Source organism: Perca flavescens, chromosome 18 (genome assembly GCF_004354835.1).
Source record: "Perca flavescens isolate YP-PL-M2 chromosome 18, PFLA_1.0, whole genome shotgun sequence".
Lineage (NCBI taxonomy): Eukaryota > Metazoa > Chordata > Actinopteri > Perciformes > Percidae > Perca > Perca flavescens.
The window spans coordinates 9,243,833-9,263,887 of NC_041348.1; the positions used below are offsets into that span (position 1 = coordinate 9,243,833).

General features: G+C 39.2%; 1 protein-coding gene across 1 annotated transcript in view; it reads right to left on the reverse strand.

Moving 5' to 3' along the window:
* Window positions 1-2,607: 2,607 nt before the first annotated feature.
* lrfn2b (leucine rich repeat and fibronectin type III domain containing 2b) overlaps window positions 2,608-20,055 on the reverse strand; it is a 92,249-nt gene continuing 74,801 nt past the window's right edge. Inside the window, exons 3-4 of the mRNA XM_028605308.1 lie at window positions 17,171-18,567; window positions 2,608-3,781 (exon numbers count right to left, since the gene is read on the reverse strand). Of these exons, the coding sequence (XP_028461109.1) occupies window positions 2,836-3,781; window positions 17,171-18,561 (2,337 nt within the window). The 5' untranslated portion in view covers window positions 18,562-18,567 and the 3' untranslated portion in view covers window positions 2,608-2,835. The remainder of the gene's footprint in view (window positions 3,782-17,170; window positions 18,568-20,055) is intronic.

Here is a 20,055-nt window from a genome sequence, read left to right on the forward strand (position 1 = left end):
AAACTGCCTAAATTAAATGTCAGTGACTCAATGGATTCATAAGCGGTTGGATGCAAATGATTTGGTCCACATTTACGGTAGCAATCACAGACAAATAGCTGGATTTATACTTGCAGCAAGAGGTTAACTTAGTTAGTGCTAGCATTAGGTAGCATTTAGGTTTTGTTGTTAAACCACAGAATGTACAATTGTATTCAATCATCTATGATTTTTTTTTTAAATGAATAGATACAATTTAGTATAATGTTTTAATTAATATGCAATTGGTATTTTGTAATTCCAATCCACTTTCATCACCTTTTTTATTTTGCACTTCTACCATGTGGGTCTCATGTTTATTTAAATTTATATCTTTATTTTTCTAACAGAGATTTTCAGTCCCCATACAACCCAACTGCTGCAGTCATACACGAAATGATCTGACATCACATCGCTGTCTCAGGAAATGTTTAGTTTTATCTTAGTAGCAAAAACAACAAATTTGAACACATAAACATCTTTTACAGCTCCAGGTAAGAAAATGTGCACAGTTGCACTGTAACAGTGGAGCTGCTGCTCCTCCCCTCCGCTTCTACTGTAAAGTTCAACTGCCACACATAATCCCACTGAAGTATGGTACAAAAAAAAATCCAATATATATATATATATAGACACTGTACAAACACAGTCATATCAGCAATATCACAAAAAAAATCATTCACAAAACATGTGAGAAATGACAGCATGGGTGCATACACTGGATTAAACTGTCTCATGGGTCAGTTCAGCAGAAACATGCAACACCAGACAATAAAAGCAAACAACTTAATGTTGTTTAATAACAACTTTCTGGAAAATTTACTTTCATTAGGTTCATTCTTACTTTTACTTATTAAACCCTTATTAAACCCTAATCTCCTGCAGATGGTTTAATAGGAATTCTATGAACATTGACCGGTGTATAAGGAGAACCCGTTTCCAAAATGTGACCATTTGAAAAAATTGTATCCGTACAAAGTGAGTTTTGGGACTTTTTGAAAGATCTAAGTAACTTACAACCTTGGTAACCTTAGTGACCGGACCTGTGTACTTTTAAAGAGACTGATCCACCTCCTAAATGAATATAGTATGTAATAGGGAAATTCTGGTCCGAAGGTTATTGAAACTGTGGTCTAGTTTTACAATAATCTACAAGGACACCCCAATGTGGTCTGTATTTTATTGTGGTTAATTAAAACAATACAGATACACCTCTCAGCAACACTCAGGTGTCCTCACACAGATTTCATGTCCTGCTTAATGGTGATATGTTATGATGATGGACTGTTACCTCACAAACTGAGGACCTATTTTGGTGCAGAATCAGTATAATGTTGTTGGTGGTGTGGCAGGGAGTGATGAGAAAAACTGCCGAAACGACTGACTCCAAGTTAAGTTAACTTAAATAGCCCATGACAAGCTATAAATATATATAAGTATATATAAGTATTACTCATTACTCAGTTTGTGTCTTTTTAATCAAGTTTTAGTTTAGTTTGCCTGCAGCCTGATAGCAAATGCTCTGTAGTCCTGTAGTCTTAGGGGTTGGAAACTGTTGGTGTAAATAATGTGGACAAACTATTGATCTGATGGTTCTTGCTGCTGTGCATTTCTTGCTTCATTATGGTGATGTGGTTGTGTTTCCAGATTTCAACAATGACTTTGGTGAGTCCCAGTGTTATTATTACTCATAGAATTGCTGTCTAAAACTACAAAATAACTTAATTCCTAATAACTAATGACTTAAGTTGTAATGAACCAGAATTATCCTCATAAAATATACATCCTGATTTTGTTATAGCATCCAATATTGCCCTGAATGCGTAGGTAATTTCAGTAAACTGGGGGCAAATGTTTGGTTTTGGGGTGTTATGGGGTGATGTAACAAAACAGGGAGTGCATCTTTAAAAAAATAACTTTTAAATTATTAACAATAAAACCCATAAAAACATTTATTTTCCTATTGGACCAAATGTACACAATCTAAACTGGCCTAATTGTTTTGGAAAATCCTACGCATTGCGCCACTTTCCACTTTAATAATTTGGCATTTTTTAAAACAATTAACTGAGTTTTCACATACAGTGCAGCCAAAGTTTAGGAGATGATGGGTTTATAATCTATGCAATCACACAAAATGTGATATAATAAGCATACAGAATTATTGAGTGACCCCTCAAATATATACTCTGTATAGAAAGTAAATATATTCACATACAGCTTTGTCAATAAATCTTTTTTCTTAAATCTTCATGAATCAAAGCATCACATCTATGTATATATACTTCACCATTCAGTCAGAGATGGTTAAACTGCATCAGTGGGTAAACAAAATGAGGTTGAATTTACAGTAGAAGATTTATAGTGTAACCACTGGTCACGCCTTGCTTTTGTGTCAAGGCAGAGACCAGTAATGGACCTTTTGTGTTTGACCAGCAAAATAAAAAATATAAAACTTTAATTTCATTACATACTTTAAATGTATACAGTATAATAGCAGTCCATGGTGATCCCATATTTCTATAACAGACGGCACTGCTCTTTCATTTCCCTTTGGCTCTTAATGGCTGACCAGCCATTTTAATCCATCTCTGTACAAAATGTGAAGCAAAACAATCCAAAGGTCTTATTCCGAAAGTTTGTATTTAGCTATGAGTGTGAAAACCCCTCGTCCTGTCCTGAGTGGTAGAGTGGAAAGGATGAATATGAGTGTGCTTCATGCAGGACAAAGGTTCTTAGACCAGCGGGCCTGCCTTGGCATGGCTGTTGGCTGTCCCTTTGGGCAGTGTTTGACAGTGTGACAGTCCTCCATCTTTCCTAGACAGTACTCTCCATCACCCAGTCAGCGTTGTCATTTGTCCCCTTGCTTCCCGTGTCCCCCTCCTCCTCACACTGCAGCAGCATGCCATTAACAGACAGGCTCTTCTTAGTCCAGATACTGCTGATCCTGCGTGGTTTGTTGCACAGCTGAGTGGCCCCGGTAGCTGTTATGTCTCCCATGTCGAAGGACTGGCTCCTTTTTGGCTTGGAGTCCACAGGTAGCATGAGGAGCCGGCTGAGGCTGGAGTCCAGCGTCCGGCCCAGCAGCGGCTCCCTGTCTGTGTGGGGTTTCCCTGCTGTCATGGCAGCGCTACTAGAGGCTCCTGGGTCGCGTCCCTGTACCGCCCGCAGCTCCAGCGAGGTGAAGGCCCCAAGCAGGTGGTCCAGGTTGGTCCGGGGCTTGGAGGGAGCTGATCTCAAAATGTTGGCAAGTGTGCTGTTGGGGCTGTACGAGCCCCCCGCCATGGAGCCTGAGGATGAGGAAGAAGAGGTGAGGCTGCTTTGAAGGGAGCCACACTTGAACTGCACCACCTCGTCCTGCAGAGTCACTTTGGCCTTAACCTTCGGCTCAGGCTGAGGCCGACACTGGAGCATATGACCCCCATTGGTCTGAGAGTGTGTGTCACTGACATTGGTCAGTTTTCCCACTGGGGGTTCAGTGTCTGCAGCTTTGTAGCGCACCATGAGGATGACGATGAACACGAGCAGGGTGGCTACGATGATGCCCCCCACCACCAGGATCATGGTGCCTCCCAGCAGCTGGCTGGGCAGAGACTGACACTGCTGGTAGTTGTCCTGCGTGAAAAAATTGGTGCAGCCCACGACGTTGGTTGCCGTGAGTGTGGTGGCGGTGTCATCCCAGGCGGCCAGCACACACAAATCGTAGCGGGTCCCCGACACCAGATTGGTCACCAAGAAAGCTTTGCTGGAGGCAGGGATCATCCTTAACAAAGACAGGAAAAACAATTAAGACCTGCAGGTTAATTACTCTATTACGATAAAGAGGCCTGCCTCTTCTAATAACATGGGCTAATACGGTATCTTTCTTAAAAGACAGAGACAACCTAGAGGAGTGATACAGTAAATGCTATAAATGATTGAGCAATCAGCATCCCAACAGGGTACACATTTAATTTCAGCACATGGAGACTTAACTAACTGCTGCAGAAGGTATTGTGAGCTCTATTCACTATGCATTCTTTCATTAAAGGAGACGCCAGGATTCCCATTTGCATTCCCTGGAGTTTCTCTCCACTGCTAAGTCTCTGCGGTTGCTGCTTTAACGGACAGCCAACAGTAATTGGCTTTATCTCTCAGTGCCATCTGTCTTGCTGCAGTGAACAGAGGGTTCATTTGATATTGAATCTCCGGAGCAGTGATAAATAAATAAGTAGAAAACCCCGGAAAGGCAAGAAAGACTGGAGAGTGAAGGACATTTTGTGTGTGCCAATCCACACACCAATCTCATGGTGCGCTACAAAGCTGCACCAGATTTGGACCTATGGGAACTGTCAGGAGGCTTTTGGTAGAAAAAAAGTTAAAATTCTTTAATTATCATATGCACAACAACTCAAGAGAAGCAATGGCATTGAAATGCTCAGGCTCTGTGTATGCATAGTGTATATAAAAAAAGTAAAAACACAATTTAAACATATAGTACTGCAATTTAAAATACATGAAAAAATTTAAAGATTTAAAATAGTCATATACAGTAATTACAAATGAATAAACTGAATGCAAACAGGAATATAGTAAATGTACTGTATATACATAATGATAAGTATATATATATATATATACACAAGGGAGTGTGTCAGGCTCTTGTGAGCTGCAATGCTGTATGCACGTGTGTGTGTGTTTGTGTGTGTGTGTGTGTTTGTGTCCTGAGTAAGAAATGTTCCTTCCTGCTTCAAAAACTACCATAAAGATGCTGAGGCGCCCCCGAGGAAGACAGCGAGCCTTCAACTGCCCAAGCAAGCTGCTCAGCGGTCAGCAGGAGAGGACTGGAGGTTGTTACACTCACACCTGCTGTTTAAACGATATTACGCATTCATTTGCAGACTCAGTTTCCCCTGCAGGGATTCACATCAGTCATGGACCTGATCGTCTAACCTTTAGGCAGACTCTGGGTAAAACTGTACAGTAGATCTGATATGAAAGTAACATGCCACAAAGCTAACATGTATGTTATCTCATACATGTTAGTATTATGAAGATAGGAATCTTTGAGTAAATCATGCCAGCTTTCATCTCTCTGAATTCTACCATCTTCGTCCATTTTTCAGCTTTAAATCTGAAAATCTACCTTGATTCTTCCTCCAATATAGTTATCTATATATATATATATATAGTTATAGTTACTGTATTAATTCAAAAATAATAATAATAATAATAACTTTATTGATCCCCAGGGGGAAAATTACAATTTTTCACTCTATTGTTAGAATACACTACACACAGTAAAACGACCACAGTATGTCATCAGATATTAAGAGAACACGCTAAGTTGAAATATCAGTAACTCTGACAACAATGCTAAAGCAGGTATTTTCTCCTTTGAAATTTCCATTCCAGTGCGAAATGTCTGTTTTTGGTTTGGCCTGTGTATTGTTGTCCACTGACATGAAATGCAAACACGCAAAAACAACGTGCTGCCGCCATGGTAGAAGCAACTGGATTAACAGAGATAGATTAATTATACCCGACCTAAAAAAAAAACTTGGCATCTCTTTCAACAGTTACATAACATAACCAGAGTATTTGAAAGACGGAGACAGTTTAGAGCCCAAAAGGATATTGAGTTGGCTAAATTCCTCCTGAACAGCTGTCAGCATTGAGCTTTACGCTTATTTATCATGGCTACTAGTAGGGATGGGCATTTTCAGTAATTTCAAGATTTGTGTGCTCGCATTAGTTTAACGCAATTGTGTCCATGTTCAGACACCGTTCGCAGCTATTGTCCATATCCGGACATATCCGGTCTGATGCAGTTTCCTGTCTTTTCGCGGTGCTTTTCCTGGGCGATTGCCCCCGAAGTGCGGATATAATTAATTTACACATTTAACAATCTACGTGTGAATTTTCATATATGAAGATGAAATGAAATGTCATTAGTGTAAGAAAGTGATGTTAATGAGAGAAAGCAGTAAGAAGGCTTGGGCGATGCTCTTGTGGTGGTATAATTTTACGTTCAGAGTGGAAATTAAGGAGCTTTATTGCTTTATTTGGAGTTGTTGAACCACGTATTTTTTTAAGTACGGTCCCGGATGTGTTGACAGCCTTGATGTTAATTTGGGCAACTTTTTAATGCGGTTAATACCCCGATAAATCAGTGAGTTTTTACAGCGGGGAGATAAGGGTGTCCGAGTATGGCCAAGGGTAGCGCACGGCTAATTCCCCGGTGTTAGCTTCCTTTAGCCTTGTAAAGTAAAAGCTAAAGTAAATGGTTAAAGTAAGTAAGTAAGAAGTTGAAACATCCGTGTAGCCTGAATTGTTGAATTGGGACACAGCTTACGCTCTGCAATGTATGGTATGTTACGTTATGGAATACTTTTGTGCCTAACGTTACCATCACCTGCTTCACTGTTATATGTTGGACAGTAAGATGATCAGTCCCTGCAGAAAAACACGATTATGCGATGGCATAATTTAATCACTTTTTTTTTCTCTTTTTCATCAAACCGCAGTTTTTGCAAGTTCCTGCAATTTTTGCAAGTTCCCGCAATTTTTGCAAGTTCCTGCAATTTTTGCAAGTTCCCGCAATTTCATCGCATAAAATTGCATAAATATCCCGCATATTCCATCACATTTTTTAAGAAAACGTGCCGCACAATCAAGGATTTTTGCCCGCAACAATCATAAAAAAACGACGCATTTTTCTGGAAGAACTAGATGATTCCCACTTTGTTACAAACTGAATTGCAACTATAATGTGTAATCTACACTGTATAGACAAGCTGCTTTTAGTAAATTATTTTGTAGAGCATACAACAAAAATTTTTCGTATTTAGCTACACTTAAACTTAGACAAAGTTATAATCATATGGAAGAAAGGCTATATGTTTATTTAATTTTTTTATACAGTATATAACGGGGTCTGGAATGTGGTAGTACCGAAAATCTCTCCCTTGCCGAAATTCATCCCCCACTTCTGTTCAGCGGCCGTAGCCAACAAACTTTGACTATGGACCTGGGTACAGACGGCTGCGGGGTCGCGGTCTTTAATTAAGTAGTGATTTTATCAGTCAGTCGGCTACAAAGGACTGTGAGGTTGCCGTGTTTTTAGCGATTGTTGTTGTTATGTTCAGCTGGTAAAGGTTGACTGTAAGCTGTGTACAGAGCTCCTCGAGAGCTAACCCGCTGCGCTGTGGAATAATGTCTGGCAATGCAAGACTAGCATCTAGCTAACATTGACATTGTGGGACATTGGGTTCAGCGTTCTCAAACTGGCAAACCTGTGAACTTTGAGTCTGGGGAGTAGGGGCCAGGGGAGACGACTCTCTCCAGTATTTTGAATTTGGACTGCAGTAACCATTTTAAACGCTAGCTGTCGGTATTACATATTGCACCTTTAACTTTTATCATGTGGGGTTTGTTTCATATTGGTTTATAAAAGGGCTCATAATTTCTATGTTAATTTCTATAATTTTTTTATTTAACCCCTTAACGCCGACTGTCGCTAATTTGCATCAAACCCCTTCCATTCCGACTGCAGGCAAGATAGCGTGTGTATTCCCCTAATGCCGGTTTGTTTACATTCGATACATACCTAGGAACCTTTTGCACGCACTGGTTTCTCGTAGGACCGGTCGGAGTGGGAACTACATCCAGTTCACGGAAGCGAGATTAACCTTAACCCTAACCCTAACAAGACTACTGTCAATGTTAGGGAGTAGGAGAGTGTTTTCTTTCTTGCTGTTGTCAAGATTCATTTATTTGTCAATTACTTTGTGACATGAATAAAATCTACATATCTGAGATGGGAAAATGTGTTTTATTAATTTTACCATTTTGTAAAGAATTTTACCAAGAATGCCTGTTGTCGCTAATTTGCATCATACCTAAATGTATATCTATTCTATATTCTATAGACAAATTAACAATCTCAACTTAATTTAGCATCAGCTTGGAGCCAGAAACACACATAATAATTTTTTTTATATAATTGTGAATAAATTCAGGCGTCACAGGGTTAAACCAGGGCAGGGTATGGCCCCCCCTTGGAGGCCCTGGGAAAAAAAAAAAAGCTGTGTACCTCCATCAGGTTAGAAAACACTAATATGGGTCATTCTAAGGACAACGAAAACCAACGTATTTTGTATTTTATTTCGAATGAGTTAAAAGTGGTGAATTAAGGTGTAGTATACAGAAATGTTTCTTATGACATCCTTGATATTAAGTATGAGCTGCTTGTTTGGACCCTACATCTGTTTGCTATTTGTTATGGGCCAATTTATCTCACATATTTCACCAAAAGGACATTTATCTGACATGCAACAAGGATCATATGAGTCCAACCTCAGTATTTGCCTTATGCCAATTAGTCACCACAGCTCAAACAAAAGAAACTGTTTTTCAATAAAAAGTTCTACTTCTCCAACAACTTGTGCTACAGTTCATTACACTATTATAATTGGCTGCCTGGGATTGGGAGCGAAATTCTTTAGCCTAGTGATGCTTTCGCTGTGCGCTGCTCGCTGTCTGGGTCTAATTGATTTCAGGTTGTCTGCATAGACTGGCTAATTCATTTTAATTCATAGGAATGAAGCCAGAGTCCAGAGAAACCTATGCCCATGCTTATCACAGGGAGATAAAAGTTTCTTCCCGCCCCTTCAGGCTGCAAAAGGCAATTTGTCGAGTGGCCTGCTTAGCTCCAGATGATAGTGTGAGGCCATAGCATTAATCAGAGTGGAAGCAGGGGAGAGGGAGAAAAGAGAGGGAGAGGAGACATAGGAGGCTTAGGCTTCTTTAAGCTTAGGAAGAGATTTGTCAGTTTCAGTTTTAATATTCTACATATTTTCTCAGTTCAAAGAAAGAGCTGACAAAACAAATAAATCATTACTGATGGCTGCATCTTTCCTGTCCACAACCATTAAACTATTTCATGTTCTGGATTTCTTTTTACAGCTGCAAACATTTGCTAAAACATTATTCATTATCACTGCTGACTTCTTGAGGTTTTTTTTTTTCTCTCTGGACAAATACAGACAAGGTCATGGCAAATGGTCTCCTGCCCCATTGATTCAGCCTAAACATCTGTGTGCTGCTGAGAAATTTGATTATGCTTATATAAGCAAAATCCCTAATGGCCTCTTACTGGCTGCTCCTCACTTTTAGACTCTGCAGCTGTATTGTTGAGGATTAAATGGGCCGTGACATTTTTCTGTGTATGTGTCTATACCCTTGACTATCTCCTGGCTGCAATAAAACATCCCCTCCATCTAACTGTAATGGATGAATGCATTAGGAAGAGGAAAGTTGTGCTGAAAATGGCGCTACCTTAGGCCTGTGGTTTGTGTTAGTCTCCCATTGAGATAACTTTGATAACGTATAGCTCATGCAAACATGAAGCCAGCACTGCAGAGAGCCTTCATGTGTCTGGGAATTAAGACAATCATGCCGGGATATGAGTACACTACAGCCAACATGAAAGGAATTGTTGCACAAATGAAAATTATGGGATGATGCCACATACTCAAACCTACTGCAACAGTTGCATTGGCAGACAATAGTCATAAAGTCGGCTAACTAACTCGTACACAGTAATATCTATGGTAAAGTTTGCTAACATGAGCTAATATTAGCCACCATAAGCTACAGGCCATACCAAGTAAGGTTGTAGCAGCAGCACAACCTAGCGTCTTGAATTGAGCAAGAAAGTGTTTTATTGCTAATGAAGTCATTACTTTTGGCAACAGATCCTTTACTTAAGGAAAAGTATAAATGTGACATTGTGGCCCTAATTACAGGTCCAAAATTTTAAATTGTACTTAAGTATGATAACAAAAGTAAGTAGCTACTCATTATGCAAAAATTGCCCCTATGTTATATTATTCCTTACATAACATACACAATACATTTTATAATCATTCTATACATATGCTTATTGTATGTTTATTATGCTTCTATTGTTTATATGTTATTTTGTAAGTACATTTGTCTTTAATATTAATATATCTTCAGGTGCAACACAGGCCATGCCATTCAACGTTGGTTAAACATAATATAAAAACAAACTGCAATAGTTTCATTTTATTTAATTTGTGACTTTTTGATAATATTTCTGTCTCCGTTTGTGTACCTTTGAATTACTGGTCTTCTTTAAATTATTGAGATAACTGATTGTTTATATTGTGCTTTTATTCTGTAATAACAAAGTCACCTGAAATTTAATTTGCATTTTTTTTTATATTTGTCATATATAATGATTACAAAGGTTGTTTAATGCAGTAGATAAATTACCCTCTATAATGACAATTGTATCTCTTGTTCTGGAACTTTCAACCACATCACATAGTCTTCATCAGCAGATAGAGTTTGGTCAGTTGTCATGGACTTTCCAAGGTCAGGAAGTAACTTTTAGTCTCAACTTTTAAGCCTACATTGGACTGTACATACAGTCAGTGTTTTCAGAGTAATGGAAAGATTCAACATCTCCATGAAAAGCAAGTAAGAAGATATTGAGTATAAATTGTTATAAAAGCTCAATATCTTTGATATATAATATATGTGTTCTTAACTTTTGTGTCTCTGACCCAACAGTTAATCTTGAAATAAATTCTAGGAATGCCATGGTAGCAAAGGTGCTAGGATTAGAAAATTTGGTCACTTTACGTTGAAGCATTCTGATGAGGGAAGATAGCTGATAATCATAAGTGCTTTTTTAATGTCAGAGCCCATCCAGTAAAAGTTTGCTGCTAGCTTAAATCCACACAAGCTTTTCTCTACCACTGACACTATTAAGACATAATAAATTCCTGTTTGTAAGACTTTCCAGTACATTTCTTTCTGCTTGCTCAACTGAACACATGATTTGTCCTTGCTCCTGCTGGAAATGTCAAGCTGCTGAAAGAAGCCTGACATTTTAAAATGAGCTGGTATGGTCCTGTTGTTGTCTGAGCTATGATCAATACACTATACTATGTTTTCCAGTATAGAAGCCATGAGTTCAACAGGCTTTTCAGCTCAGCTAATAGCCAGTAATTGTGGCCTCGAGAGCTTGCTTTCAGTCCGTACGTACTGTAACAGAGGAGCAAAGGCATTAAATCCCATGACATGTGACACTGTAGCCATTATGTGGTTAAGTATTGCTCGGCGTACTGCAATTTTACTTAAATATCATTGAAAGGCCGCAGCTGACCTGTAGCTTCCATTATGACAGCCACATAAAGAACCATCACCCTGTTCATGGCCTCTCAGCTAAGCATGATGGGCATGGACAATCAGAATCACCTATTCATGAGCAGGAATTATGTGGTGTGCCCCTTAACGTCAGATGTGGAAAGTAATGGGACACTTTGGATGTAACTTTTTTGAATTGTACTTCTAAGAGTAGTTTGAATTCAGCATACTTTTTACTCTTACTCTTGTTGAGAAATTCATCTGCATGTACGGCAGTACACAGACAAAGCTGGTTGAAAATTGGCAGACTTTCCCTTAAGTTACCACTTACCACTAGCACTAGCTAGTAATGGTTCTATGACATGACATAAATCAAGTGAGAAATAGGGCAATTTACTCATAGAGTTCTATGCAATTTGACTTGTTTTTTTTCAGCCACTTGAGTCACCCCCTGCTGGAAATTAGATAGAACGCAGGTTTAAGGCACTTTTGCATTGACTTCTTGGCTTTTTAGTAGTGATGTCCAAATGAAGCATTTTCTTTAATTTCTGAGCCAAATAGATGGTGCTCTCTGTTTAACAAAGGGTTGAAAGCACACTGTTTTACCAGTCCTTGACCCTTTTTCTTTTAAACAAGAGCACCATCTAGTTGTTTCAACAAATACAACTAATGGTTCATGAAGACTCATTTGGACATCAATACTTTTTAGGCCAAGAAGTTGCCACTTGGGTGTAACAGATGGTTAGTGAGGTACTGTGGCTTTTTGTTGAGGTAGCCACACCCCTTCAGAACTCTGTAGAATAATGGATGAAGCTACAACAAGATCCAAATCAGATGATGGTTTGCGTCTGTGCAATGGTTTTTAACATTGAATTGGGCATGGTTGTTCATATAGAGTGATGAAGAGAAGAAATTCTGCTGGATTACAATTATATACAGGACAAAATAGATGACCACACACCTTATTCAACAGACAAACCATCTATTAAATACTATTCATCTTTAGGTCAGATCATTATCTCCCAATTCTGGCACTTTCTTTAAAAATGCCAGGTAACTCCTGCCTGATATTCGTAGCGCCCTGATAACTGAACTACCCTCATACTGTAGACTGTAGGACTTGATTGGTTCTGGAAAACTTTAAACTATAAGGCTACTGTAACATGTTGATAATAATTTTCTTGAGTAAGTAGTGTGACTCACCGGATGTAGACTGTGGGTATAAGCCTGCCTTCCCTTCCACAATCTATTTTGCAAGGGCACTGTTTCTGCATCCGGGGTTTAGCGCCACCCAAGACAATAGTGACAGGTTCAAAGAAATACAAACAAGCCAGAGCATTTTCCCTATAGCAGAATAATAATGGGTTCACAGAGCTGTGGAAATAGGTTTGGCTATTTGAGACTAATGTTTAAGTGAGTCCTCTAGCTACCATCGTAGTAAGGACGAAAGCAAAAGAGGAACAGAGTGACAAAGTCTACAGGCAGAAGACAGTGGACAGATGGGTCAACAAAATTTGAAAATTACTAAAATTCATAATATAATATTGATGTAATATTTAGGAATTATATGATCAAACTTAAGAGATACAATCGAGAATATTGTCCTGGTATATGTACATCTAACGAACTCAATCAGAGGATGAAAACTTGACCTTTCATTGCAAATTTACCAGGTGTTTGTCCAATTCTTTATCTTTAGCCAAGTGGTTAAAACAATATCATATACCTCTATAATTAAACTAACTTATACATACTTACTCATAATGTTTGCACTTCTCACTTAGTTTTTATACTCTTACCCAAGTTGTTATTCTGATGATTACTTTTACTTGTTATAAAGTAACAGTACTTTTACTTGAGTACATTTTTTGGCAAACTCTACCCACTTCTTTATTATTATTTACCGCAGTCGCAAACTTTGGAACATCTCAGAATAGTAGACTTTTCAGGAATTTACAAAACCCTTTTTAGCCTGGCAATGGCACACTTTTAAAAGTCTGTTTTGAATAAGTTGTCTGGGCCTTCAGGCTTTCACATTCACCGATCCTACATAAAGGATCACGTAAAACCTGTAGTTCAAGTAACAATGTGCCAATCATGGAAACTGGAGCAGTGATAACATTGTCCTTCAGCTCTAGTGTTTGAAGGGGAAACAACTGACAACTCTTGCCTCTTGAGCACAACAGTGAAACACAGCTGAAATGATTAAGTTGTCTGGATCCCTTGAATCCCAGCAGGTACTTCCAACCTTTGACTGAGAGTTATGTCTACTCAACTTTTCGTAATTCAGTTTCGCTTTTTATGAATCAATCTGTGAGCATTTTAGGCTGCTCTAAGAACTACGTACAGCACAGTAACTTCCCTTATTAAGGTAGACATTCTAATTGCAGCATTAAAGCTTTATTTTAATGCCTCTAGATTTGGTACAGCTTTTGCTAACAACATTTGTACTTTGGTTATTTTTCAAACAAGGGGGATGGTGTCCCTTGTCATTCCCTCTCAAATCGCCTACTGATTTTGTCAATACTGCTAACTGTCTGCTAACATGTCCTTTGTCCGTTGCCAGATGGTCAGCTTCGCATGGTTTGTATGTTGTATTTACTAGTACTTTATTTAACAATGTTGTAGGATGTTCTCTAATTGTGTCAAACATATCCGCATAAAATGGTTTGCATGATATCTTACAAAAAGCACAATTTTTCATGGGTTATCCTACAAATGTCAGGCAACACGAGCGGATCAGTGTGCCTACACAAACCCCTGCAGTGCAGAACCTGTTTAGGCAAGAAAACAAAAATAGATAGTTTGTTATGTAACTTAGGTATGTGGTGTGGTTAAGTTATGTTACAAAAAGTAATAAGTCATCGTTGACTTTTGGTTTCACAAGGGACAAAAAAAAAAGTGGTCTCCTGGGTGAAAGTCCTGTTTCTTTGACCCATCCATCCACGCCAACCTTTTCCCTACACTTTGTCACTCTTTATACTATATCGCCTGACTTCCTCCTTGAGGCAGCCTTGCATCGCCTCGCTTACGATTACGTGGGTTATATACGAATTTGAAGAGTTCATCCTGTTGCTCTGTATGAATTTTCTTTCTTGAGAATGCATATTTTGTTGCTGTTTTTATGGCATCTTTATGGCCATCACCTCATTGGTTTCAAAACATCTCGCCAAAGGACTGCAGTTGAAAATTAACCAGCTGGCTAACACTGGCACATTTAGAGAAATATTGATTAATGTGTGTTGCCCTTATAAATTAATAAATAAAAATGTCCTTGGGATTTGACTTTACAACAGCTGTCATTTCTATAAGTCCTGTGTAGCTTGGAACATATGCTATTTAAATATTTACATAACATGAATAGTGTCTATTATATAATGTAATCCTTTTACATATTGATATTCGAAATGTTGATTTTCAAATGAAAATGTTTTATGCAGTAAAACATATGATTGCTGAATAGAATTAATTACATTATATTACTATTTGCTAGAGTTGTACCAATTACATAAAGGACTGAACAAAATGATTCCTACATTGTTATCTAGGTGAAACAAGAAAGAAAATATGCTTCATAATGAATTAAAATATTGCAACAAGGGGTGGCCACAGCCTGGAGGCTACAGCTCTAAATATCTTGCTTTCCACCGTTTGGAGAAGAGATTTAAATGGCATTAAGTAATTGGAATTTTTTATGGCTGGTTTCACATTCGTTTTAGAGGCTGTGCCGGTGGAATACAAGCCTCATCTAATACAGTTTTATCCCCATCAAATGCTGCTGGATTGACAGAAACTCTTGCCTTCTGAGCTTAGAAATTGCCCTGGTTCTGGACTGATGAGCATTATTGAGCCAAGTACAGCACAGCACTGTGCTTAGTGAGGGAGACATCTGATGATGAAAAGGTGATGAAGAAGGGAAGAGTTGTTTTTACTGCTGTTCAACAATTTGATGGATCCCTTGGATGTGCCAGCATAAGTGTAAAACATTATAGAAAGGTCCGTAATACAAAGAATTAATTGGAAAGCCTTTCTGATTCTGTAAACACTGCACCCTGTAAACAGACATTTAAGCAAAATGCATTGTATAGTTGTGTGCTGACCCTCCCATTCAGATGTCATGACTTTTCCCATCCATGCCATTCCCTCCTCATCTTTCAGTAATGACAATGTACTTAGTGCTGAACAAATATCGAAAAACTATTGACAGTGCAATAATGACAACTGTAATTTCCAAATTGCATAAGATGCTGCGATTTTTTGAATGAGACAGAAAGTTGTTTCAGACAGCTTCTAGAAGTGTTTCTGCTGTAAAAAAAAAGTCTTTTAATTTAGGATGAAACTGAACAAATGATCAGCCTCACAGCTGAATAAAGTGAATTTTATGGCCACTTTGGGGGGCAGCGGACCAAGCAGAAAACACATTACGTGATGTACAGTATTATCATCTATCAAGTTGTTATGACAAATGTTTTAGCACACTTTTACATTTCATAAATCCAGCAGGCACAAAATTAGCTTTCACTTGGAGTTGTGTTTCTGGCCACTTTATGAATTGTCCAATTATCACTCTCCGTTAAGGTCTGATTTGTTCTCTTCACAAGTGGTCACTTGAGACCAGTTATAATCGTTAATGAAAATGAACGAAATAACGAAAACTAAGTGGGAAAAAACATTGTCGTTAACTGAAGTAAAAACTAAAAACGAGGCATTACAAAAAAGAATTAACTAAAACTGTAATGTCCGTTTGCAGAACTAACTAAAATAAAATAAAATTATCAAGTAAATGTCCTTAGTTTTCGTCTTTGTCAATGTCTTTCATAGAACAAATAACATTATATCTTTCAGAATTGACATTTCCGACCACAGACCTATTTTAAAAAAGTCTATGCCATAGACATACAGTATATAGGTTCCAACTGGGAACCCAGAAATTCCGACATGTCATGTCAAATTGAACACAACATAATCCATGCCCCTCGCCTGGCATCAGGCGGAAGAAAGTCGGAAGAAAGCGGCAGAGTCCTATTTGATTATGACTGTGTCAGATAAAAGCAGGTGCCTTGCAGTGGAAGGTGGTAAAATATGTGGACAATGTATTAAAGGGAAAAATCCCACGAATTTGAAAGTACATTTGAGACGCGCACACAAGGAGGCTAACCTAGCTTACTTTAACAAGGTAAATGAGAAGGCAAAGCCCCCTTTCCCCGAAACAGAAGCTAACCCTGGTACAGGGCGTGGATGAACACTACAGGCGTGCTTTCACCGGCGACCCGATAACTGCTGGTTAGTAAATAATGGAGGAAGTGTGGGCTAATATGTGTATTGATACTGGGATGTCTACAAAACTGTGTGAGTCGATTGACTTCAAAAAGTTTGCCACTTTACTCGAACCAAAGTTCAAAACACTTGTTCATGTCTGTCTTCTTTAGTCTATTGGCTATTTAGGTTTTTTTCTGGTACACGTCACTTACACATTTTGCAATTACTGTGGCATCTTGTGTAGACTGTTTAAATATTTGTGCTCATCATATGTAGATTTTATGTACTGGTGTTATTGTTGAATTTGAAGTGAAATTAAGTTTTTGTTGGGTTATTATTACAAAATACTTTTTCTGACCTTTTTGAATCTTGCACCTGACAAATAACCCATATTAAAAAACAAAAAAACTAAACTAAACTAGCAAACCCACTTTAAAAACTAATTAAAACTAAACTAAATTTGAAAACAAAAAGTCAAAACGAAATAAAAATTAAAACTAATGAAATATGCAAAACTATAATAACCTTACTTGAGATGCATATGGAGACACATTCTGATGCCAGATGTGAACTAACATACCAAGAGCTGTTCACTTGTGATCTGAACACAAGATATACACGGATATTAAAACAAGGTCAGAAAAGGGCCACTGTGACTGTGGCTTACTAGGACACTTGACAAAAGCTGTGATACACTTCAAGATTCCTATAAGAATATATAAGTGTTAAGTACCTGTAAATCAGAACTTCATCATCAGAGCAGTTGTACTGAAGCTGGTACATCTTCACTTTGGGAGCTGATTTGCTCACTGTCCACTTGACCAGTGCTGAAACAGCTGTCACCTCGGTGGCGGAGACAGTCCTCTCTGGTTGGCTCTTGGGAGCCCCTTTGCTGATCCTGGTGGTCCCTGTGATATCAGAGAGGCGTGACTTTGGTGGTGCTGGCTGCCCAGTGCCATTGCTTAGGTGGGGGAGCTGAATGATAGACACCTCCACAGAGGCGGTGGACTCCCCAGCCACATTAGCGGCAATGCAGGTGAAAGTGCCATAGTCCTTGGAGGTGGTGATGGTGATGCTTAGGGTTCCGTTACTGTACACTGCAGTTCGGGAGGTGTTGCCAAGCAGCCGATCATCAGGGGAGATCCAGTGGATGGTAGGAGAAGGGTCTCCAGTTGCTTCGCACCTTAGGCTGGCTGTCTGGCCCTCCAAGACCAGCATTCTGTGGGTGTGCTGGGTAATAAGAGGTGGCTGACACAAAAACTCCTCTTCCTTCACATTCCAAAAGTAACGACCCTTAAGGGTAGGAGGGGAGGCACAAGTCTCCAGGTCGTCGTCTCTCTCAAGCCTCCGCAGCCACAGCATCTCACAGTTGCAGTGCAGTGGATTCCCACCTAGACTTAGGGACAGCTGGGGAGCATAGGGTGTAGTCAGGATCATTGAGTCCTGGGCACGGGCAAAGATAGGGTCTGGGGGTAGCTTCTGCAAGCGATTTGAGGTCAAGTCCAATCTCGCCAGCCTTTCCAGGTCAGTGAAAGTGCCCTCTGGAATGAAATCCAACAAGTTGTGGTCCAGACTAAGCTGATGCAGGTTAATCATCTGGCGGACTGAGTCCCAAGGCAGAGACACCAGGTTGTTGTAGGAGAGATCTAGATCCTCCAAGGAAGGAGCCAGGTCCTCAAAGGCCTTGTCATTAATGCGGCCCAGTTGGTTGTTGTTCATGATGAGGTGCTGCAGATTGACCAAGCCTCGCAAGTCATCAGGGCCTAGTTCCATCAAGCGGTTGTTGTCCAGATGAAGCGAGCGCAGTGTTTCCAAGTCGCCAAAAGAGAAGGGCTGAATGTAGCTGATTGTGTTCCTGGAGAGTGTCAGGTCAACCAGGTCGGTCATATTGGCAAAGTCCTGCTGTGTAATGCGGAGGATGTAGTTGCCTCCTAGACGGAGCTCCACCGTGCTGCGGTCAATGTCCAGAGGCACGAAAAGAAGGCCTTTGGAGGGACACAATGTCCCCAGGGATTCGGACAGATTCTGGCATACACAGTACTTGGGGCATGCATGGATGATCGTCACTGTGGCTCCCAGGACCAGCAGGCAGCAAATAATGTGGTCCATGGTAGAGTCATACATAAGAACCTGTTTGAGAAACAACAAAATAAAGAGCTATGAGTTAAAGGTAATATTCATAAACTGTATCATCAAATTCAGAAATTCAAAAATCCCCCTCTCAAATACCATAGAATCAGGCGCAAAAGGGTTAAAAGATCTGACACAAAATAGAGCCAGAGGCCTAACGATGCCCTACCAGAAATCTTAAAATAATTCCCATCTGTTTAATCAATTTAAATGTCTTTTTGTCTCATTTGAAAAAAAATCTGATTCCCACAGGAATCCTTAAACGTTTACCTTATCTTCCAAGTTTAACAAAGAGTAGAACCTGAGAGTTAAACCAGAAACTTTTACTTCCACCGCATTCCGAGATGTTAGAAAATGTGGTTAATTCATTACATTACATTTATTTAGGTCAACGGGGAGCTCTTTCCACCACTGTGGAGCAAGTAAAGCCCTGCATTTCAGTTAAGTTACTGTTGCAGCCATTAAAATAGTTCAGTTTTGTTTTAAATGGCAAAGTGGTTATAGCCAATCAGCTAATGCAAGTGATCTGCCTGAAGTAGAAACAATACCCTATTTAGTAAAATCTTGTTATTGCAAGGTACAAGGGTGGCCAAAATATAAAGATACAAAGATAAAGTTGTTGTAAATCACATATTCACAGGCAGAAATAAGGAATGAGGTTACAATAACCATGTTTCCACTGGATAGCCTATATAAAGCATCGATATTGACATTTCATTCAAAATGATAAACAGTCTATTGTCAATGGCATACATGTTGTATTTGTCTTGTACAGTTTGTTCCATAATGGAGCCTTTCAGTTATCGGCCCTAAGGGACACTGGAACCGCCTCTATCCGGGACGCCATGTGACCCAGATCTATTTGTCTTTGCACTCAGGTGTAAATAATTCTTAGTATAATTTAGTTCTGTGATCAGGGAATACAATGCAACAAAGTGCAGAGTATTAGACAGCAGGTGCTCAGAGACATGGTGTGAGCTTTAACAGCGGCCACTGGGGGGGACTATGATAATAAGATGTATTTTTATGGGACAGCAATAAATTAGCATATCTCAGTAGTCAAAAAAAAGGAACCAATCCAGCCTTCACGTGATGCAGTCTCCTCCCTTGTACACTAGTACTTGAACCAACACAGCTGCAATTGTATTTATGGATTTTTGCAATTTGTGATAATCTCTCTGACATAGTTTAATAATTTAGATAAAGACAGCCAACAACCGCAAATAGAAAAGATTCCCAACAAGTTCAGTATACCAATGTGCACATTTACACATTGTGTCATGCAGTGTCATTATTCAATATTATAATTCAGAACAAACATGCAGATAAACAGCATTAAAATAAATACTGTGCTTTTCCAATATAAACTGAGATTATCCCTTTTTTCCTTGCTGGCTCACACACACACATGCATGCACACATCTACATCTGTTCAGTGCACATATACTGTACACTCACAGATGGCGGCACACACCCACACTCAAATGT